Genomic DNA, 17,133 nt, shown 5'->3' with positions numbered 1-17,133 from the left:
CAGAGCACACTGAAAACAGAGCACTCCTTTGTGAGAAGTGACACTGACATTCAATCTAGGTTTATTTTTTGTGTGTGGGAGGGAGGAAAGGACTGGTCTGGTTCCCTAAGCAAAGGTGAAGTAGACAATTGTTCTGAGCATCTGTCCTCACTGAGGTCAGGGCGGTCCGACTCAGCTGATCCACAGGGCTTTTGGCAACAGCAGTCACAGACTCTGGACAAGGCACAGCACAGGCTGTCAGATGCCAGCTGAGTGGGTCAGAAAAGACACACAGGAAGCCTAGGGGGCTGTGGTGGTGATGGTAAAAGCACAAATCCGTAGGAAGTCAAACTTCACAAATTCAGGGGACAATGAACCAGCAGTTAAAAGACCAGAATGTTGTATTACTGAAGTGTTTTTAATGCTTTGGATGATCAGCATTGAAAACTTCATAAAGAGAAGAAACTCATTTTTTCTTATGGATCTGTGAAATTTAAGGCATTGATCTAAAAGGTTGCAAAGTCTGGAATTTCAAAGCCCAGTTCTAGCTGGATGGGTTGGTTTAGGCATCTTTGTTGTGGCAAGCTTTCTGGATTACATCTCACTCCTCCTTAGAGTTCCTTTTTCCCTTCAAATTAAGTAACTTCTCTTACAACTGAAAAGAAATAGAACAGTGGAAATTATTGTCATTTCCCTCTTCCAGATCCTGAGGCATTTCACATCTTGCCACAGTCAGCTAAGTGGCCATCTGAACCTCCTGGGCTGCACTTACTAACCCTGGGTTTCAAAAGCAAAGGCATTGGCAGACGCGTGGAAAAGTGGACACGAAGAAGACTGTCACTGCTCTCAGGTACTCCAACTTGCTTAAGAGCTGGCATAGCTCAGAGGTGTCCTCCATGATCCTTGCTAAATGAGGGGGCTAGGGGGGTCCTCGTGTCCCATGTCTCTGGGCCAGCAGCCTTGACTGTCCAGACAGCTCTCCCCATCATCCTCTCTCCCCCTCCAGTTTACCCATCACCTTGCTAGATCCATCATGGCAAACATATCTGAATGAACACAGTTTATGGGCTTGTGATTCTTGCCATCCTGAAGAAACTTTTGGAAAAGCTCTTTCAAGTGTAGGAAATAATAGCTGGCACTAATGCCTGACATTATGAGCTGCCCAGGGAGGTGGTGGAGTCGCCATCCCTGGAAGTGGTTTTAAAAAAGACTGGATGAGACACTTGATGCCATGGCTTAGCTGAGTAGATGGTGTTAGGTAATAGATTGGACTTGATGATCTCAAAGGTCTTTTCCAACCTAGTTAATGATGTGATTCTGTGATTTCATTTCCTAGACCAGAAAGCACTTTTCAATACTCTGAAGGGCAAAGAGGCAGAGAGATATTGGAAAATCATTGGGCAGAAGGTCATGTCATCAATGGATTTCATAAGAAGCACCAAGTTAATTGTGAGTATAAACCTCAGTTTCTGGGGTGCAGTGTGTGTGGCGGCAGAAGCCAGTACGTGTGTGAGCCATGTGTACTTTTGGGTGGGTAATTCATTCTGCACGTGTTCCTTCTCTGTCCAGAAGTGCTCAGTGAATTCATTAGGTAGAGTTCCAATGGATTTTAGATACTTTTTAAAGTAGCTCTAATTATTTAACTGTGTACCCAGTGTGTTTGAGATCACTCTGCAAGCAATGTTCTCAAATCTTTATGGCCTCTGATATTAAATCCCTACTTCACGTAACCACCAAAGCTACTCACTAGATACAATACCTGAAGTACACTACACACACCACCAGAATCTCCTTCAAGAGTTAATAATTGCTGTTTGAAGCATTCCTAGTTATTTAGATTCTGATCCCTGTGTAGTGAAGTATGTGAAATAACCTTCCAATCTGTCACAACCATATTGAAGGTCTATTGGTTAATTCTGCTCCATACTTCCTGCAATAATGTACACAGCTTTTTAGCACCGTGGCTTTTGATTAGCACAAAAGGTCAAAACTCAAATTTGCATGTAGGCTAGACTGTTTTAATGCAATTCTTGAATGATTCTCCTGAAAATGAGTGGAAGAAGCCTCTCCTCCCCAGATTGTAAATGCTAATGCTAACATTTTTTCCCTAGCAATAACAGTTCTTTGGTTTTCTGTATGTTGAAGGAATCAGCCATTTCCTCCTTAGAGGTGTCTTAGCAAATCACAGGATTTATGTTCTTAGGTTTTGATAGCAGGTAGGAGGTTGACAAAAACTGCTACTTAGCAACCCCTAGCAAGGGAGAAACATTACTAGATATTTGGGGAAGTTCTCTCTCCTTTCCTCTCAGAGAGCAGCTGCTGAAACAACAGGAAGTGCTTGAACTCACATCCTTAGTGGGAGGTAAAGGTGCTTAGGGTGTCACTACAGTGGACTCTCATCAAGCATCTGCATCAAAGTGAGGCAGGTGAAGCTGGCTGAGGGCAGACAACCCCGAGGGAACATGCAGCTCCTTCTTTCCAGCTCTTTCCTTAAAACATGTGCTGTTGGCTTTGGATGACCAAAAGCCCATTCTTGATGTTCAGGCTAAGAGCAGTGGCATCTTTGGGAAGGTGAAGTATCTGGTATTGCTGTGTGCACTTTGAACATTTAAGAAGCTAGAAGTATGACCTGACAATGGGTTGGGTACAGAATAAAACCCTGGTCTTTCTAAAAGCTCTTGCAAAACTCATTTCTGGAAAAAAACAAAACAAAAACAGACAACAAAAAAATTTGGACCTTACTCTCTTTGGCTGTAACAGAGAGGATCAAGAAGAGAAAAAACTTTGAGATCAGGTATCTTTTGGATTCCCCATAACTACCCTGTTGTGTAAATGGATATAGAGGAATAGGACCCCAGGATTCAATCTGATACATAGTGTATCTGTCATCCCCAAAGACAGAAGAGCAAACACACTCACCATAGAAGAGATGAGAGCAGAGTAGTGTGCTAGGACCACTCAAGCCAGTCCCCACTAGTTGTATGGATTTGCACTGCTCCTACACAGTAATATTTGCTACCAGCTCTAGACCTCACCTCATACATTTAAATATTCTTGCTGAAACAGAAGAGAGCTCTCAAAGATACAGGGTGAAATCCCAGCACCCCTGAAGACAGCAGCAAACTCGACTCATGCTTCAGGCAAGGTTTACCCCAGTGCCACCTCCGGCAGCAGCAAGAATGGGTAAACAGGTCTTAACCACGGTCCTGTAGATGTAAAAGCAGACACCAGAGGGTCAGTATGAAAGCTTCACTGAAGAGGAGGAAAGCCCCAAGACAGAAGAAATGATCACTGGGTTAGATCAAACAGCTGCTAATTCCACATCCATTATGTGGGGAAACATTTTCACTTTCCTGACAGTTTTCATAGCATCGAATGATCTGGGCAAGACAGAACCTCTGACCCAAAGAGCAAATGACAAAGCCAATTCTACCTGATAATACAGATAGGCACAGAGCCAGAACTGCACTGCTACTGGTGATTAAAAGCTCTTTATGGACCTAGCAGAGATTTGGCCACTTGTGCCTCCTTCAAAGTATTCCAACATTTTCCTCAGGCTAGAAATATTCCACCATATTGCCCTCAGACACACACTGAATGAAAAACTTCTGCTAAGACAAACCTCAGACACAAACTCTAGCTTTACAGCTTGAAAATGTTAATAGACTATGTTTGAGATTTAACAGAACAAACATTCCTTTCTGCCCTTTTCTTCATTTGCAGATGCAAACACACAATCAAAAGTGCTTCTCCTAAGCAGATTTTTTTTCCCTTACAAAACAACACAAAAAAATCTCAGTGCTAAAGCAGAGTTTGTTAAGCCATAGCAACTCTTGGTAGTAGTCAATTCTGCCACCTCAGGTTTGCAGCTACACAGCCTAGTGTTAATAATATGATTTATACCACTGTGTGTAAGATGTGAAGCTAAAGATTAAAAAGGCAGATGGAAAAAGCATTTTCTATTGCCCCCCACCCCCTTCTTTGTGAAGAACAGCCAGTCCCATTTGAATCAAGGGGACACTTGTGTATTGGGACACAAGAAGCATTTGAGGGAGAATGTCACAGTCTGGTCCCTGCACAGTATCATCTGCTGCGGGTGGGGAAATGCCATAGACCTCATCTACCCAGAAACACTAACCAGAAATACAGATATACATGACACAAAGATTATTTGCCTTATCTATATACATAAATATTATACATCTATATCATCTCAGGCAAACCTTCAGCTACTCATATTCCAGTGAAGCTTACCCACACTAATAAGTGAGTATTCTATCAAGACATTTCACTGGGGTCATTTCTACTGCTTTGTACACACCAAGCTTGCTGTTCTCCTGCTGCAGTCCCATATCAAGGGCACATGATGCTACATAACAGGAGAAACAGTGGCCAGAAGGCTGTATTAGACTGCTCAGATTGTAAAGGTGAGCAAACCCCACCATATGATTCACAGCATGATGTGCACATTTACAGACCTCAATGGTTTGCTGTCTGTTTTTTAAGTAGAGGGAAAGTGTTTACTGCACACAGATTTCAGCACACACGCTTTCTGAAGGACACCAAGGGCATTAAAGAAACATTATGATGGATTTTTTTCTGCTTGTTATTGCAACACATCACAGTGCTGCTTGCAAGGCAGAACTTCATTCAGATTGAGAGCTAAACAATAGTCGTAAAGCCTCGACAACAGAAAAGCAGAACTACTGGGGGGCATTCCAGACATGCAAAGTGGTGCTCTTAAAGCTGAGAGTTAAACTTACCACACACATTGGGTATGGCAGACTCTGCTTTGAATTCAGGCTGACCAGCCACTTGGCTTTACTTTTTCTTTAGTACTGTGCCAGGTTACACCCATCCCTGGAGGGGGTTGACAAAAATCCCAGCCCCCAGGCAGACAAAAGAACCTGAGCCAGGTGGGCAGAGAGAGAGAGATTTAGTTTTCCCCCTCCCAGGAGGAGGGGTCCCCTGAGTCAAAGGTCTATTCCACTCCTCCTTCGTGTCCAGCAAGCCTATTTAAAGGGGGCCATTGCCTTACTTCCCCCTGGTTTTCCTCCACGTTGCCTGCTGGACAGGCTATCTTTGCTGCCTTCCTGCAGCCACCCCGTGGTGAGGGCTATCCCCATGTTGCTTCCAGACCACTTCTAAGGACTGCATCCAAACAATCCATTTGCATCCAGGGAATCCAGTGCCAGCTGAGCCTGGTTTGATTTATGTTTGTATCTACCCTTTTCCTTACACCCTTGTAACTTTCCCTCTCACTCAAATGCTAAATACATTTTATTTAAACTTCCCTTTTTACTTCCAAGCCAATTCCAGACCATTTCTTTTGTGATTTTTACTTCACCTTTCTCCTGCTTTTACCCTACCAGGAGAAAGGGGGAAGGGGAGGAAATCTAAATCTTTACTCTGGGTAAAGTTGAAACTGTAAGAAGTACTCATCAAGTAAACTTCATTTATAAATAGAAGTGGCATAAGGGATAACTGCTTTCTTGAGTACAGAGCAAAGCAAAAAGTGGGGGTATCACCCCAAAATTCTTGAGGAAAGGACACATGAGTCACTCCTCTCACATGCTCTCCAGCTCCTTTTTGCAGTGAAAGCCCATCCTATCTTTGCTCTGGTTGTTAGTGCTAGGTATTTAGCAGTAGCAGGTGAGCTTCATCCACAACAGGCTGACCTGCTTTTTGTAGCTGCTTTTTCATCCCAAGGTCAGAGGAGGGACAAGGTCACAGGGCTGAACCTTGGACATCAGGACCTTATTTCTCTCCTAGAAGGAAGGTCTTCAAAGATGCCTGAGGATAAGCACTCCCTTTATTTTTTAGTTTAAAGATAATTCATGTAGCAAATAGTTTTCTGGTGAAAGCTCTTTCTTAGGAGGACCTCCACTTCAGGTGAGACTCCCCAGTATGTATCTAGGCCTCAAGAGAACACCCAATTACTCACTTTTTAACAAAAATTCTCTTTGCAATACCAGACCATAGGAGTGAAGCCTGTCCAGAAAGTGACAGTATCACAATGTAATCATTTATTGTCTTAAGAAGCAATCAGAAGAGCCAGAGTAGACAAGTAGACAGAGATCAGGTCAAGAAAGCTAAAGCCCAGCTTGATTTAAATCTGGGTATCAACATCAATGGCAACAAGAAAAGCATGTCGATGATAAAAGGAAGACTAGGGAAGATGTGAGCCCACTCCAGAAGGAAAGAGGGGACCTGTTCCCCTGGGGTAAGGAGAATGCTGAGGTACTCAACAACTCTTGCTGTAGTTTGCACCAAAAAAGGCTCTAACCACAGTTACAAAAGGTAAAAGCAGGAAGTGAGGAAATTCAAAACCACCCACTGTAAGTGAAGATCAGGTTTGAGACCACCCTAAGAATCTGAAGGTGTGTAAGACCTGACAAGATCTCTATGCAGTTCCTGAGGGAACTGGCAGATGAAGTTGCTAAGCCACTTTCCATCATATTTGAAAAGTCAGTGAAGTACCCAGGGACTGAAAAAGGGAAAAACAGAACCCCCATTTTCAAAAAGGTTAAAAGAAAAGACCAGGCAGGGAGCCACAGGCCAGTCAGCCTCACCTCTGTGCCTGGCCAGGTCATGGAGCAAATCCTCCTGGATACTCTGCTAGTCATATGAAAAGTGAGGAGGTGATTTGTGTTAACCCATGTGGCTCCACCCTGGGCAAATGATGACTGACAAATTTGGTGGTCTTCTATGGTGGAGTAGCAGTGTTGACAGATAAGGGAAGAGCAATTGACATCCTCTGCCTGGGCTGGTGCAAAGCTGCGCAGAGTGGCGAGGCACTGGAACAGGTTGTCTGGAGTAGTTGTGGAGGCTCCAACCTGGGTCAAAGCCAGGTTGAAGGGGCCTTGAGCAACCTAGTCTGGTAGGAGGTATCTGTGCTCATGGCATAGGGTTGGAACTAGCTGATCTTTAGGGTCTCTTCCAGCCCAAACCATTCTATGATTCTATGGTTAATATGTTACTACATATCTAACCAGGATGCAGCTATGCCTCCATATCCTGAATTTGTTGATTCCTTTGCTACCAACTCATTGACAATGAAGTCTCCATTTCAATTTGCTCTTTACTTAACCTTCCCTCTGCCTACACGAGTTTGTTTCATCTTCATATGATTGCTTGGCCCCTTTGTTATGGTTTGGTTTGTTTACTGCAGCTTAGTAGCCTCTTGAATTCTGCTGTAGTTCATGTAATTCTCACCATGTGGTTCAGCTCCCTGCAGAATTTTGTCTCCTGCCAGCAGCAGTTCTTTACTTTCTCTTTCTGCATTTTCCATTGTCACTGAAACGCCACCTCCGACAATGTTCAGCCTCCTCTAATGCCTTCCAAAAAAGTCTGCTGTGGGTTATTGATTTATTGACTTCCACCCTACTATAAACTTAAACAGCATTGCTCTGTCCACAGAGTGCACGTTGGCACAGATGCCCAGTTTGTTTCCCATAGCTATGTAGCATGCCCTCATATTTTTCTGGACAGTCAAGCAGAGAAACAATTGTTTTCTTTTTGCCTTTACTTTCTTCATGGTTGGAGAAGCCCCCAACAGACACAGGGTGATGAGAGAGGATTTTTCCCTGCTTTCTTAGCTGATAACTCAATATACTCATTTCTTAGTGCTTGCACTGAAAGGTTTGGGGCTGATTTCAAGAATAGCGAAGAAAAACCTTTTGCTGCATCTAAAATGTTGTGAGCCTATTTCATGTTGATCAGAGCTCTCTTTCTCTTTCAGTAACTGATTGCTTCTTCTTTTAATGCACACAGCTCTACCTGGGGACACAGCTCTCTGGCTTTCAAACACTGATGATCAGGTGGAGATGGGGCTCCATTTTGTTCCTTGCTTTAGTGCCATGCTAACTAGACTGTGTCAGACATACAATTTCATGTGTCAGAGATCACTGAAATCCTTTTTTCCTGCTGATGTCTCCTACTAATACTAAGTCAGTTCCTCAGAAAAGGACTCTTCAAGTGATAAAACTAGTTTGTAAGAAGGTTGTCCCAGTCTCCCTTCTTAGAGGTGGCTCAACAGTAATTCATGAGCAGGTAGGCTTGGCAGGCCTCTCCTGGCTCCTCAAGTCAAGTAACATGTTATTATCCACCTTTGTGTCACCCAATATCCTAGTCATAAATGGAGTAAAGTCCATCTAAGAACTAGTTGGGCTTTCTGCCTGCTCTCAGTTTGGTGAAACACACTGTAGACCTTCAGCCTGAGTTGTAAGAAGCTTAATTGCCAGCCTACTCTTATTCCTACCTATTTATACACCATGGCCCTTCTGTTAGCAGTGTCTTTTATCTCTTTTTCCCTTTTCAGTTGCTTGCTCTCTTTGGACTTGAGCCCTGCATTATGTTTATTGAGGAGAATAATATGCTCTTGGCATTTTCATTAATAGACAAATCAAACAACACTTCTCTCCAAAGAGGTATCTCCTACCGTGCTGGCTTCTCTGCTCCATGATGCTTGGGTTGAAATTAACCTCTCCAAACACAGCTGACTGGAGCTATCAGCAATACTCCAGAGAACTGCTGACCAGAGGTCTTTTTCCTGTGCAGTGCCTGATTCTCTCCTTTAGCTGATGGAAACACCAGTTCATTGGCTCAGCTCTTTCTCTTTTGGTTATTTTCATGTCTGGAACTCCCAGATTCTAGCTTCATTTCTGCCATCAGTCTCTAGTGCATGGTCTTTCCTTTCACACTATTTTACCATTCTAGTAGATATTATATTCATTAACTGTACCATGAGTATTTGTAGTTTCTCTAGAGTTTAGTTTTCTTCTATTATATAGATATAAAAGAGGAACAGCATTGTTATTGAATCCTTAGACTTGATACAAGAGCTATGTTGATAGTCATTTTGGTAACACTTGATCCTTGCCTAGTACAAATTTCTGCACAATCAAGTGCCAGTGGCACCCTGGCCTGCATCAGAAATAGTGTGGCCAGCAGGAGCAGGGAAGTCAATCTGCCCCTGTACTCAGCACGGGTTAGGCCACACCTTGAGTCCTGTGTCCAGTTCTGGCCTCCTCATTTTAAGAAGGACACTGAGACACTTGAAGGTGTCCAGAGAAGGGCAACGAGGCTGGGAAGAGGCCTTGAACACAAGCCCTGTGAGGAGAGGCTGAGGGAGCTGGGGTTGTTTAGCCTGGAGAAGAGGAGGCTGAGGGGTGACCTTCTTGTTCTCTACAACTACCTGAAGGGAGGTTGTAGCCAGCAGGGGGTTGATCTCTTCTCCCAGGCAGTCAGCACCAGAATTAAGAGGACACAGTCTCAAGCTGTGCCAGGGGAAGTTTAAGCTCGAGGTGAGGAGAAAGTTCTTGACAGAAAGAGTAATTGGCCATGGGAATGTGCCTGCATAAAATGGAATGGAATGGAATGGAATGGAATGGAATGGAATGGAATGGAATGGAATGGAATGGAATGGAATGGAATAGAATAGAATAGAATAGAATAGAATAGAATAGAATAGAATAGAATAGAATAGAATAGAATGGAATAGAATGGAATAGAATGGAATGGAATGGAATGGAATGGAATGGAATAGAATTAACCAGGTTGGAAGAGACCTTTGAGATCATCAAGTCCAACCTACCATCCAACACCATCTAATCAACTAAACCATGGCACCAAGCACCACATCAAGTCTCTTCCTAAACACCTCCAGTGATGCTGACTCCACCACCTAAAGCAAATAAAAGGTAAGGATTTAACAAAAGAGATGGAGCAGAGCAGCCTTTTTCAAAGCCTGACATTTTGCTCAGCTGTTCTGTTCAAGTAACAACTGGAAAAAAATCCCATGGCTTCCCTCCCACCCTTTCCCCCTTTTAGATCAACCTCAGTTAACAATTAATTCAATATAATAGTAAAGAGTTCAATAGGAAAACCAAATTAGCAGCTTCCCAAAAGTAATTGCTGATTTGGCTGCGGTCCTATTCCTTTTATGGCTGTTCTTCAGTAGATCACTGATTGAAGATAAATAAGTATCAGTGAAAATAATAGTTGTCTGCCTGAACACAGTTTACATCTGCAGAGAGGCAAATCTAGCAGGTTCCTGATCTGTTAACTTCCTAGACATAAGCACAATTTCTATGTCTAGATCACTACAGCAATAGTATGTAAAGGGATTCAAATGCTCTCATGCTTATCTATGCTCATAGTGAAGGCATGGCTTTGCATATATATTTTAGTATGATGTATCAAATAATCAATTGGCTGAAGACAAGAGAAACTGGGACAGTAGTAAAGAGGAATCATGTAAGGTCCAGCAAAGCAAGGTAGCCAAATGCTGTCAGTGTGAGTGTTGGCACCGCAGTGGTAGGTAGATGAAGAGGAGAAATATTCTAGAAGAAAGGAGAGGCAGGGGGAAGGGGAGGTACACTCTGGCAGTTAGAAGATGCACAGAGAAGCAAGTTGCTTCTACAGTCATGTCTGCAGGCACTTGGCTGAGTCTCTCTGTTCACATGCTTCAAATTTGCCATGTGCCTAGCTGCCTGGAGGATCAGAGACCACCTCTGCAGATTTTAGTCCCCTGAGGTTATGTATTGGAACACTATGGATTTGCCTAGTCTGCAAACAAACCATGAGCTGACACACTGCACTGTCTCCTCAGCCTCTTGGCTGAAACTTTCAAAGCAATCCATAAAAGTCAGGTAATATTGAACAGAGGGGATTATGGAAAAGCCATTTCCAACTGAAACAATTGCATTCCTGTTTGTTCTCTCCTGTCTCCCCTTCACATCTATTATGACTATGTATTTATTTTTCTGGTGCTGCTAGAGAGATTGTGGCGAGAAAGTATTTTTGTTTTCCCCCTCTAGAAATTGTCAGCAGATTTATCTTAAAGGTGCTGAATGCCATATTGTGTGTAGTATTACCAGCACAAATATATGTGTGATGATAAGCCTCAAGGCATTAGGGACTCAAGGGATAATTGTGTTTTCCATGACTCTCTTCTAACTGACTTGCGCTTGTGACCAAACAGGACAAGCGCTGCCCATGCTCACGGGCAGTAGAGAAGCTGCAGCAGGCCAGCCTCTTTGGCCGCATGCAGCACCTCGAGGAACAGGCCCAGCTGCTTGAGCAAGTGATGGCTGAGGCAGCCACCATCCCCTACCTGCAGGACCTCAGTCAGGAGGATACCCAACTGGTAAGTATTGATTTCTTCACACTGGTTTTGGCTTTCGGAGGCAGGGAGCCAGGGAAGGGATGGGGCAGAACACTGTGCTGCAGTTTGCTCTGGAAGTCATTTTTCCAATGTGCAGACCTGAAGTAGTTTTAAAATCCTCCTGCAGTGCCTTGTCAGAGGAGGTGCTAATCACCTGCAAGGATGATTTGTATAGAACCAGCATGACTCATCTGTAGGCACATTTTTAAAACCTCTTCTTTTCCCCCAAACGTCCCCAAGTCAGTCTGTAAGAATGATTGCAATTATTCAGATCATGCTACTTTAGGATACCTAACATCAGAAGCCACCTGCAGGAAACAGGCCAAATCTAGACAAAGCTGAGGAGAGGAGGGGAAGGAGAGGAAAGCTTTTCTTTCCTGGCTCTGTCTACAACATACTCCCTGTCTCTGAATAAACCCATCTACCTGCTATGCCTTTGTTTTCCCTTTGTAAAATGGCAAATCACTCTTTCTATGAAGAACTTCTTCCTAACATCCAGCCAATAAGATTCAGTTTACTGGCTGCACAAGCACAGAGAGCAGGCTGGCACCAACCACAGCAGATTGATTTAGAGATTCCAAAGAAGACTCCTGCATCCTTTATCTAGTGCTGGGACACATAGAATTTGAGCTTCAAAAACCTAAATGCAAAGGTAAACTCAAGGAAATACAGATCTGCTCCGTGAAGCTCAAGGCAGTGGTTTTGCATCTTGCACAGATGAGTGCATTTGTCACTTTAGGGACTCATCTTAGACTGCTGCCCATCTAGGGACAGCAAGAAGAGACAATTTCTCTATCAATGCTTTTGCTTATACTGTCCAATTACTTGTAATGAGTAACAAATTCGGGAAGAGATTCCAAAACTATCATCTGGGTTCCCTTTAACCAGCTAAATGTTTTGGAATAGACCTTCTGGAGCACAGCTACAGGTATTAAAGACAAGTTTCTCCTAGTTAGTTCTTAAAACCCTGAGACTGATGGCTGCTTGCAGGAGGATATGCTGGACCTGACCCTTGGCTTTCTGATAGTGAATTAAGAGCAACTGAAACATTTTCAAGTGTCTGGGAAGGGTGCAGGGTGAGGCAATGCTATGACTGACCTGGAAGGGTACTGGAGTGAGGAAATGGTACAGATGACCTGAATTTTAGCCTTCCTTCTAACACTGAGGACTGATTAGCAAGGATTTTCCTACAGCTTCTTTTTGCAGTTTACACTAGAAATAGGCAGCCTTGTTTTTATGCTCTGTTTTGCTGCATTATGGGGAAAAGGGATGGTTTGCCAAAGAAAAGGGATAGTAAAAGCAGGCAAAATGAGCTAGATACTTCCAGCTACGGTCAAAGCATCTCAGCTTTAGTGTTGTCCTCTTGTGAGGTTTTACATGCTGCTTTAAATTATGATACATTAGCCTTGGGTGAAAATACTGAAAAGCATTCCTGTACAACACAGAATATCCCAGACAGCTAAAGAATGAAATATGGACCCTTTGTTCTTTACAAGCCAAGCCTTCCTTTCCAAAGTGTAACCATTTACTGCATTAAAAACATATAGGCTTCAATACAGAATTTCCAGAGGATTTTTCCCCCCATTGTTAAGTATTTTCTCTCCACAATAACACAGAGTCATGGCTGAAGCAAAGATGAGGTGGCAGTGCTCATTGTGTAACAGATGAGTAATAAAATCATCAGCGTACAAATGATTTTTTAATGAGGTTTTAATCTGTGTATTTAGAGAAGTTATTTGGGTGTGAATTCCACAGTGATCATTTTTATCTTGGTACCGCAGCTGGAGTTGCTGATGGCAGAGGCCACGGACACCCTCAGAGGAAACACTGATAACCAACGTGTGTGGAAGGAAATTCAGAAGGTAACAACTTGCAGCAAAGGGTAGAAGAGTATATTGTTCCTTGGGGAGTAAATGTCCCCCTGAGTCCTATCTGTTCAAAAGGTAGAAAAGAAAGCAGGTGCCATTTGAAAGCTGACTGTGTGCCTCCAACTCTGTTAGAGCTCAGGCACTAGCCACAGATAGATACTTACTATTTGCTTTAGCATCTAGGGCTGATCTTTGTTCCTATTAATAGTCTCCTGTGGTTATCTAATACAACAAATATCCCCAGCCTCAAAGGCTGAATTTGTGGTTGATAATCATATTTCTCTTCCATCTTTATCAGATGGGGTAGTGTGCTAAGTGCAGGGAGAGGGGGAGCTGTTAGGGAATAAAATTCAATCCAACAAGTGAAGTCTCTTAGTAGAGCTCAGATGAGGCTTTGGTGCTGAGAGAGGTAAAAGACATGCAAATGCCTTTCTGGAGTCTCTGCACAGCAGCTGGGCAATTGACTTCTTAAAGGATTTGTGAAGCACAGGGCATCTTGTTTTGGTTCTCTCTGCTGATGAATCTGGCTCGACCTAATGAAGAGTGGGGCAGGCTGGGATGCAATAGCAGTGTTAGGTTTGGACAAAGTCTTCCAAACCAGAATGAATCACAGCTCTGGGCACTCACACCACCGACATTCAGCTGCTGGAGAGGAAAGGGGTAGCAACGCATCCCCAGCAAGGGATAATGGTACTAATGGTCCAAGGCCTTGGCCTTACCCTGTGTCTTATGGCTCCATCAGATCCAGAATGACACACACTCACTCTGAGTTGTGGCTGCAGTGGGAGGCTGGAGAATAGAAAGGGCTTGAGTTCTTGCACTGGTGGGACTTGAAATTGTCCCTCTTTGGGATTTCGGTTTTACAGAGAGATACTGAAAACCCAAATCCCAGCTGCACTAAGTCAGTGTAACTAGGATGGGTATGTCTGACAGAAGTCACAGAGGTTGAGGGGCAAGGTGCTTTCAGAGTCCATGTGTCCAAGTTATTTGAATGAAATTTCCAGAAGGCATCTCCTCTGAGAGAAAGTCTGAGCAGGTGTCTTGCCTCAGCTAGCTGTGAGATCAGTGGCTCTTAATAAAGTTTGCCAAGTACAGGATGTACAGAAAGTAACCAAGACCTAAGTGCACAAAATTATAGACAAAAGAGCATTTCAGCTCTTTCAAATGCTCATGAGGGAAGGGCAGGATAAATATTCACACCTCTTTTACATTGCCCAGGATAGTCTCTAAATCTCTCACACCTGCCTACAGATCGTAAGAGAATCTTTTGCCACACAAACACTACCTAGGATATGAATGAGATATATTTATGCATTACCTAAATATTTCCTGCCAGATAGAGCAAACATTGATAACCAGATAAATGCAAGAAGCTCCCCCCAGTTTCAACAGTGGCTAATATTTCATTGTAAATTCAGTAGAACAAAGTATTTTCCTTTGGTGTATTTGCATGGATTAATTTCTCTAGATACTTTCAATGTAGTCTTGATAGATATCAAGACTAATAGCATTTAAAAGTGGACAGAATCTCTGCAGAATTAAATAGTTGGGACTAAAAGTTACTGAAATGCATTGAAATCTACACTCTTCTGTTGCACAATTTGGGGCTTCAAAATTTGTTGGCATTCTGAACATAGTTTTGCCTTTCAGACAACCATTTGAGCTGAGGCATCCTGTTCCCAACAGCACTCCCTTTTGTTTCATAATAGAATTGTAGTCTTATTATTATTGTATTAGAACAAAGAAATGAAAACCATCATCAAATATTTCTTTTGTACTTTACTTTTTTCCCCCAACATTTAATTTCAGCACAGTCAGCATGTTCTTAGGAACAAAGGCTTTTTAAATAGAGAAGACAGGAAAACACTCAGGGAGTTTTGGGGTTTCTTTGTTGGATTTCTTGTTGGTTTGCATTGTGGGTTTTGGTGGTTTTTAATCAGCTGTAATTAAGAATGTCACACTGGGTTCAAGAGCTCTAACACAGTACTAAAGAGGATTAAATCTGCTGATTCAAAACTGATGTGGTGTGGATTACCACATGTCCCTTGTGCTAGAACCATGTGGGTAAGTTCAGGATTTCACAGTTCGCTCGGCACAGAATGCTGATTGTAGGAGCCCTCAAAGAACCATCACCCAGGCCTAGCTGCAAGGTGGTTCTTTGTAATTTTGCTATTGAATTAATTTACATATATTGGAAAGCAAAACAAAAAAGACCATAAAGGAGTTTATACAACCAGCTGTAAATGAAGAACTCCAGAAAGCTGACAGCTACACTACCACCAATGAAGTTTGGCTTTTGCTGCTGAGTAGTACTGTGCTGGCTGCTACAACAGTTACTTGATGTAAATGACTTTGTAATGTCTTGTAAAGTCATCCAGGCCCATGCCACAGCCACTGGGAACTGCTCTTGTTCTCAGAGCATGCAGGCTTCAAAAGTTGCTGTGTTTTGGTGTGCTCTCTTGTATCAATCTTGGCTATTCCTGAATTACTAGAAGGACACTGGTTCCTAATTTGTTCTCTTTCTGGGGCTGTGATGCAGATACGTGCTTCATGAATGCCTGGAGCCGTTGTGGAAAAGGAAAGCAAAGGATGGGAAAGGAACAGGAATTTTCTGGAACGGGTGGAAGTCTCATGTGTAACATCTAACGTGTAATGAAGTCAGAAAAGTGCAGGTGCAAAAGGAAAATAGTATTAGTGGCCCTGATTCAGGCAGACTGAGAGTGAAGGAAACAAGAGCAACCAGATGGAAATGCAATTGTCCATCCAGGACAGCTTATTTTTAGTCACAGTTAGTTTGGAAAGAAATTAATTGCCAAAATGTTTGAAGCTTCACTAGAGAGAAGGGACGAGCTTCTGACACCACTTCTTTCTAACTGCAGATTGGAGTCATTGAAGGCTACTTACATGAAGCAGAAGACAATTACATCAAAAACAAAGCCAGGACAGAAAGAAGAAAGAAGATTCAACGTGTACAGCAAACTCAAGAGACCTGGAAATATTAAGAAAAACCCTTCCCACTTTATGTTCCCCCCCCCACCCCCCATAGGATATAGTTAGGAAATTGGTATAGAGTTATTAAGATGATTCCCACCATAGGTAGTAGGTAGATAGGTTAAGAAGAAACCCCTTCCCACTTTAGGTTCCCCCCCCATAGGATATATTTAGGAAGTTAGTATAGAGTTATTAAGAGGATTCCCACCATAGGTATTAGGTAGATAGGTTAAGAAAAAAACCCTTCCCACTTCAGGTTCCCCTCCCCCTCCTCCCCTTAGGATATAGTTAGGAAGTTACTTTGCTTGTCATTAGTTTGAACTGGTTGGAATAAATGTTTTGGTTAGGTTTATTTGTCTTGTTTCTTTAACTAGGAACACCCTGGCAGGAAGGGTCTTTATTTTCTGCTCTGAGAATATTCTGCATCCAAACTCTACAAAATCCCCTTGGCTTGATTATTGCCCAAGAACAGGGATCCATCCATCCTCTGTAAGGAGGAATTCAGCCTCACAGTGCCTTCTGTCCAGCTTCATGCCTTACACTTCGGCTACTGGTGCAACCTAGAGGTACAAAGTGGCATCCTGCACCTTATGGCTGTGGTAACGACAAGTCTGAGAAACAGGATGCTATGACAAAAGAGAGAGAAAGGAGAAAGGAGCCCAACTGTTGCTCCATGGTTAAGATTTTGAAGCCCTTCACTCTCATCTGCTCCCTATGATTTTTTCCCTCTACTAGCTAGTCATGGGGGGAGGAAAGAGCCCTAGGGGGGTTTGGGTGTACCCCCAGGTGGGGATGGGATGTTCTTGGGCATGTTCTGGGATTTCTCTCTTTGTCACAGTGCTTGTGGTTCTCTGTAAAGCTTTCATTGGTGTTTGTTTTTAAATTGTTTTTCTAATTAAACTTTCCATCACTTTTGCAATCCCTTTGTCTGAGTCGTTGTTTCTGCCCTGTGGTGGGGAGGGGGTTTGCCCCAACCCATTACAGTTTACTTTGCAGGAAGATAACTTCACCCCATAAAACCAGCATTTAGCTCATTCCCTTTCCTCACTCAAGGGTGACTTTAAAACAAAAAAGGGAAAGGAAAAATTCATCCCCCAGACCTAAGATTTCATTCAAAAAATCCAAGAC

The 17,133-nt window shown here is 42.9% G+C and overlaps 1 protein-coding gene across 2 annotated transcripts in view; it reads left to right on the top strand.

Moving 5' to 3' along the window:
- Nucleotides 1-16,924, top strand: part of LOC137455210 (spermatogenesis-associated protein 16-like) — a 28,970-nt gene extending 12,046 nt beyond the window's left edge. For both annotated transcript variants that reach the window (XM_068165820.1, XM_068165821.1), the window contains exons 4-8: nt 683-829; nt 1,316-1,428; nt 10,964-11,128; nt 12,928-13,008; nt 15,894-16,924. In XM_068165820.1, coding sequence (XP_068021921.1) covers nt 683-829; nt 1,316-1,428; nt 10,964-11,128; nt 12,928-13,008; nt 15,894-16,016 — 629 coding nt within the window. In that variant the 3' untranslated portion in view covers nt 16,017-16,924. The remainder of the gene's footprint in view (nt 1-682; nt 830-1,315; nt 1,429-10,963; nt 11,129-12,927; nt 13,009-15,893) is intronic.
- The last annotated feature ends 209 nt before the right edge of the window (nt 16,925-17,133 follow it).

The sequence above is a fragment of the Melanerpes formicivorus genome, unplaced genomic scaffold (genome assembly GCF_026170545.1).
Source record: "Melanerpes formicivorus ecotype bairdi unplaced genomic scaffold, bMelFor1.0.p_v2 SCAF_93, whole genome shotgun sequence".
In the NCBI taxonomy this organism is placed as follows: domain Eukaryota; kingdom Metazoa; phylum Chordata; class Aves; order Piciformes; family Picidae; genus Melanerpes; species Melanerpes formicivorus.
The sequence above is the reverse complement of the archived record's forward strand: the minus strand, read 5'-3'. Positions and strand labels throughout refer to the sequence as shown.